General features: G+C 38.1%; 1 protein-coding gene across 1 annotated transcript in view; it reads left to right on the forward strand.

Annotated features, from left to right (window-relative positions):
• dmxl1 (Dmx like 1) overlaps positions 1–4,423 on the forward strand; it is a 61,727-nt gene extending 57,304 nt beyond the window's left edge. Inside the window, exon 51 of the mRNA XM_016674039.1 lies at positions 1,516–4,423. Within this exon, the coding sequence (XP_016529525.1) occupies positions 1,516–1,746 (231 nt within the window). The 3' untranslated portion in view covers positions 1,747–4,423. The remainder of the gene's footprint in view (positions 1–1,515) is intronic.
• The last annotated feature ends 1,953 nt before the right edge of the window (positions 4,424–6,376 follow it).

Raw genomic sequence — 6,376 nt, forward strand, 5'->3', positions numbered from 1 at the left:
TTTCTTCTCAGTTCTGATGCTATAAAATCCCCACTAGTGTTCTCTTCAGATTACACCCATGTGGTTTCTGTTCATTCCTCTTCCGAAGGGATCATGGGGTGTACTTAATTTTTCCCTGCGATGCTGTTTGAAGTTGAAGCCTTTACTTACAGCACGGTCTTGTGCAGCCATCTGCAACTTTACTTTATTGCTCCGTTTTGTCCTCAGAGCAGCTGCTTTATTCCTCTCAGTCCATAGCTCTCGTTTATGTTTCCACGGTGAGGACAAGAGCTACCGAAGGACATCAGAGCAGAACTGTCCCTCTAAACCTTTAAAAGGCTTTGAAGACTCGTCTCCTCTGAGGGCAGCTACTCTTCTAAAGCCTATAAATTGCTGCTACTCTCATGTTTCTGCTCTTGGACTCGGTCCGTTTGAAAATGTGCTCAGGCTTCCAGCCTTTTTTTCCCGCTGAACCTGAGCTGCTTTTGTCTTTGATGCACTTGTAAAAGCAGAACAAACCAGGTTGATCGTTTGCTAATAAATATTGTTTTAAGATTTGAAACTGGAGCTGAATGGAGTTTTCTAGCCTCTAAAACTGAGTCGCTGAATTCAAATCCAATGCAGAAGTCAAGCCTGCAGCTCTGATTGGCTTGTCATCTGAAACCTGAGCAGCAGAGAGAAGAGCATCCATCAGAGAAACAGCCAAGAGGCTCCCAGTGACTCTGGGGGAGCTGCAGAGAGCCGCAGCTCAGGTGGAAGAAGTTTTAGACAGTTTGAAGATTATTGTGAGCCACATGGAGAACACAGCAAACATAGAAGAATACTTTATTGATCCCAGCCTGAAATTAAATATTGTAACTCATATTAATTAGAGGTAAATAACTGCTAGATATTGAAAGTTCCAGTTGTGGTGGAGAAATGGGCAAAAATATTTACTCACACGATGTTTAAAGAACGTTGTACAATTAGAATAAGCAAAAATATCCAGGTGGAGATTTGAAACTTGGGCCTTAAATGGTTAAGAAGCATTAAAGTAAAGACTAACGGTTTATACCCAGTAGCCATTAAATGCCACTTAGTACTATTTATCATCCAATTTTCTTTATAGTCCATGAAAATGTATTACAAGGTTTCAATAATGACAATAAAAATTATTGTTTGATTAAAGGTTCTTATAAAGACAAAACAAGCTTGTAAGGAACTGACATATAGGAGCTTCTTTTAGGTCAGTAATTCCTCAATATTGATTAAAACTATTTCCACTGGCAGATTATATTAAATATATCTGGTTAAGTGTTATTGATTAAATAAGTACCTTTATTTAATCAATAAAAGCACTTTTATTGATTAAACATACTTTTTAATCAATAAGGAATTATTGACCTAATATAATCTTATATCTCTGCATAGTTACTTAGAAGCTAGTTTTGTCTTATTTCAACTATACAAAGATATTTGGACTAGAAACTATCAAAGTAACACTTGGTAAGTTTCTACAGTCATTTATTTTGTTCCTGATCTGGTTTTGGCCTCCAGGTGTGGAGTCTGGCCACGCAGGGCCTCCTCTACCACTTCCCCAACGAACACGCCCGCCAGTCGCTGTTCAGGAACCTGGGCACGGGGGTGATGCAGATCGAGGTGGGACCGGCCAGCCACATCTTCTCGTGCGGCGCCGACGGGACCATGAAGATGAGGACGCTCCCCAACCGCTTCGCCACAGCGCAAAGCGGCAGCAGCCCCAAGGGCGACGTCAAGTTCTTCATCTAGACGTGAAAACATGGCGGATACGAACGACGCAGTAAAATAATCTGCTGTGATTTTTTTTCTTTTCATTTTTTTTTTTCTTATGAAATGTGAACCCAAATCTTGTCTCCAATGGCGACCAAGCACAGGAGCTTTTCACAAGTGTTTAAAACTGCAGCTGAGTCGAGCACAGGGTACAGATGAGAGCACGCTCAGCCAACAGGACCGCCGGCTCCCCGTCCACTGAGGAGCTCGTTTTGCACAGAGAGGGAAGCTGGAGACGTCTCGTATAAATGACAGGTGACCCTCTGTGGGAAGCATCGATGTAACAGAATCACATCCGGTCAGAACGCAGCTGGACGTTCGACCGGATCGTCGGGAGCGAGCAGATGCCAATGTTCCCGTCGCTGGTATCGCGTCACGCTTTTCACTGGAGCTGCTCTCCAGACGGACTCAATCAGTCGAATGAAGTTGGAGATGAATGCAGGCGGTCGCCTTTACAGGAGATGCTTCTTGCTTTCTGACAGATGAGTTGGATTAAACACTAACTGAACAGTAATGAAGGTCCAAACAGCCTTTAGCTCTGCTGTTGCCAGGCAATAGCAGCCGAGCAAAGATAATCAGCAGAGATTCGTTCAGGCCTGACCAGTCGCCTGCTGTTCTGGTCATTTTCAACCCACTCTGCAGATTTAGTTATTTAGACCAGACATATTTCTGAAGAGCACAACCAGGGAGACGATGACAAAAGTTACGATTAAAAATGATTTAAAAATTCATTGCAGGCTCTTTTTTTCCCCTTTTTTGTTAATAAATTTGGCAGCGCTAATAATCAGAGATTAACCTTAGAAATAAAGCTATGAGATCGACTCCTGTAGTTCACCAGTTGCATCAAGTGGTGCGACTGAATCACTGAGCACCTAATACATGCTGCTGGTCATATTCTCAGATATATTGATGTTTATTGATCCTCTAATGGAACAAAAATGGAAAACTACTAGTTTTATTTTCCCTATAACTATAAACAATAATTGTCCAGCCTTAGTAACAAAACGTTGCAATTTAATATGGTCAGATAGGATTTGAGCATTTTTGTAACTTGTTTTCAAAATAAATGGAAGTGCTGATATGCAGTAGTTTGTTTACCAGCGTGAATCGAGCGTCACTCCTCTCATCCATCTGTCAGAAAGCAAATATTTCTCTTGGAGGTGAACGCTTCCTCATCTCTGCACCAGGTTCTCTCTGTATTTGCACACAAGATAAATTAAGCTAATTATATGTAGTGTAATGCATATGACTACAGTAGGCAGGCTGAAGGTAGTAAGGTAATAAAAACAGTAGATGCCAGGATGTGTGTTTATCCCAGCCTAAATTTAACCAGTGGAGTTATAATCAACATTAAGTGTCCTTAATCCTCTGAGTCTCCTCCCGCCAATCCGGCACAGTGCTTTGGTTATAGTGTTGCACAAAGTAGCTTTAATTTATCAGAGCTTTCTCTTGTTGTTTGACTCCACAGATTTTTCCCTGTAGCAGGAAACTTTGCAGTTGACCATGGAAAACGGGAGACGCAAGGCTCAAATTGGGAAGTTGTTTTAGTGGAAAATCATGTTTTATTCCAAAAAACTGTGCAATTTCCCCCTTGACCGATGTGGTGTTACTTCAGTCATCGCCTTTTTGTTCAAACAAAGCAGGTTTTTCAGAAAAATTTCCAGAGATGCACCAATTTTGGGCCAATTATTTTTCCAATTTTGACCGATTCCAGTTTTTTCTCTCTCTCAGGACTATTGAATATGAGGAAAAATGTGCTGCAGGCTCTCTTGTTTTGAATCAAAGAAAGTAATTTTTTTTTTCCCCAATTCGAACATATATCGTCTAATATTTATCAGATTTTTAATACACTCCAAAAAAAAGTGCACCAGAATTTATGCTGATTGATGCGTTTATAGACCGAAAAAGGGTGGGAGTTACTAGTTTTGATGCATTAGTTGAATTCCTGCAGCTTTTTCCCAACTGATCAGTGCAGCTCTAGTGATATCATCTTGATATAATTCTGATTAAAACCCTTAAAACTTGTATCGGATATACCTGATCTTAGGAAAACATTTAGATGAAACACGTTTCATGCAGTTCTGTACATATATAGATACACAAGTTTATTTTAATCTCGACTAGTCTTAGACAAACGGTGGGTGACAATAAAAGCCACTTTATGAAGATTATTCTGTACAGATGGGTATATTTATGAAATATGTTCATGTTTAGGAGTATAAACTGATCAAACTGCAAATTCAGCTTGTATTTTCCTCTTTTTTTTTTTCTTTTTTTTTTCTCTGCAAATCTGAGTGTTTGGAAAATGCTCTGCAGCAACTTGGAGAGAACGGTCAGTTTTATTGTAGCCAGCTGAGTGTATTTTTGGAGAAACTGGACAATAAACAGATTTAAAAAAAAAAAAAAAAAAGAACAGATCATTGCTCATTTCTTTAAAGTCCTGCAGTTTAACAGTGTTTTGCTTCAGGTTGCAGCTGCTGCACAAAGACGATCAAACAAACGTCGCTGGCCTGAATTGAATTGAAATGATTTGTTTCTTCTCTCCTCTTTTAATCTTCCAAATGTGAACTTGATTAAATAAGTCTAATTTTCTAATGTAAATCATTGAATTATATACAGAAATCTACTGGTGTAATAAAGGAAAAATGTGAAACCAGAAAAGAAATCTGTCTTTTTATTTTTTATATATATATGAAGCAATTTTAACAGGAACTGAATCAGAGTAATAATCCATGACCATATAAGGAGTGACTTCATGCAAACTGACATCTTATCGGCTTTAATTTATTAGTAAACGGTGTGAGTCACATTAACATGTAGACCTGCTCTCATCCAACATAATGCTCTTCATTTATCTTTATGGAAACACCTGCTTAAAACTGACACCAACGTCTCGCCTCTCTAGCTTTGACACTTTATATCGACACAGTTTCTCTCTTTTTTGGCTCATTGAGCTAGCAATAAGTTAGCTCCATTTATGTCACTTTTCCACTTGGAGAGAAACATGGTGTTAACACTTTTGGTCACTTGATTAATGTAACTTCTGGGTTTGAAGACGAATCAGTAACGTTTTTTTTTTTTGTTTGTTTTTTTTTTCTGGTGGTGGATTAAAAATACGGCAAGAAATTTTTGTTTTCTTCCAGGACAGCAACGATTCTCCACCAGCCTGCGTCTCCATGGTAACAAACTGCCTTATGGCCCAATCCACAGTGGCCACTTTGACACGATGTTGCTATGGTGATGTTACCTTGGCAACAAACAATCCATTCTTTCCAGAATAATATCAGCCAAAAGTAGAGGAGGAATTGTTAAACACTCCTCTGCGAAATAAAAGACTTGATTGAAGAATGTTGAGTTAAAATGTAACATTTAAGTGCAGCTGGGGCTGAAACGATTAATTGAAGTATTAGGTGATTTAGTAATCAATTAATCATTAAATGGAGCATACAGGCTCAAAAAGAGGCCATTTGCTAAAAAAAAACATTCTGAGCAGCAGAATAGTACAAAATCTACAATTTGCATTTAAGATATAAACATCTGTAAATGTTTACCTTTACCTACTTCTAATTCATTTAAGGAATGTTATTGCATTTTAGGAAAAAAAAATATTTTTTTGCTATATATATATATATATATATATAAAATTAACATCTGTATATTATTAATCAGAATAGTTGCAACACTAAGTGCAGCCATTCCTGTGTGGTAATTATTTTTACTTTACTTACAAACCAAAACTACCGCTTCCACGCTGAAATAAAAAGCTCTACTTTTAAGACTTAAAACTTTCCTTTTTGATAAAACTCATAGTTGGAGAAACTCAGGAAAATCTATTGCTGCTGGAAGACAAACTGCTACTTTTTCCTACTACTCTCCAGATAGAAGTTAATGCCTTATTTTCTCCCTTTTATTTCCTTTTTTGTGGAAGTTATATCTGTTCCAAAGTTTCTGTTTAGCTGTGAAAACTTGCTGAAGCTCGTCGACTGAGCTACGGCTGCTGCCAATAACTTACTAAATGTTATTATTAGTGTCAGTAATAAATGTTTCACTGCAGAGGATTCACTCAGGTCTGCAACCTTTACAGTCCCAGCAGCCATGCCTGCCTTCAGTCCAGCTGAACAGGATTTGCTACATGACCTTTTATATATAAAACTTTTCTGATAAATATCTAGTTCAGATTTATTTTTCAAACTTCTAAAGAACCCAATTTCATTTCTGTTTTTCGGGTTTTAAATCAAAACTAAACTTTCCCAGAAAAGAAGACGGATGTGTTTCCGTCTAGGAAATGTTGAAGTTTTTGGAAAATGGGAATAAAAATGCATAATTTCTAATGTAAGAAAAATAGATAAAACAATGTCAGTGGTAATTGTAGTGTCATTATGTCATACAAAATCAATGTATTACATAAACAGCTTATTAAGTAACTAAGAGCTATTGCTGCCAGAGCTGTCTGGGTCTCAAACTCGATGCTGTGACGTAGATTAAGACGCCGGTACATTGTCCTTCCCAGTCGCCACATGCTCGCTCATGTGAGTTCACTGCAAAGCCAGTGATCAAACTTCACCCCGTCGTTTTTCTACTAGGACGAAACTGGAGTTTAGATCATTTT

The sequence above is a fragment of the Poecilia formosa genome, unplaced genomic scaffold (assembly GCF_000485575.1).
Source record: "Poecilia formosa unplaced genomic scaffold, Poecilia_formosa-5.1.2 Scaffold89, whole genome shotgun sequence".
NCBI lineage: Eukaryota > Metazoa > Chordata > Actinopteri > Cyprinodontiformes > Poeciliidae > Poecilia > Poecilia formosa.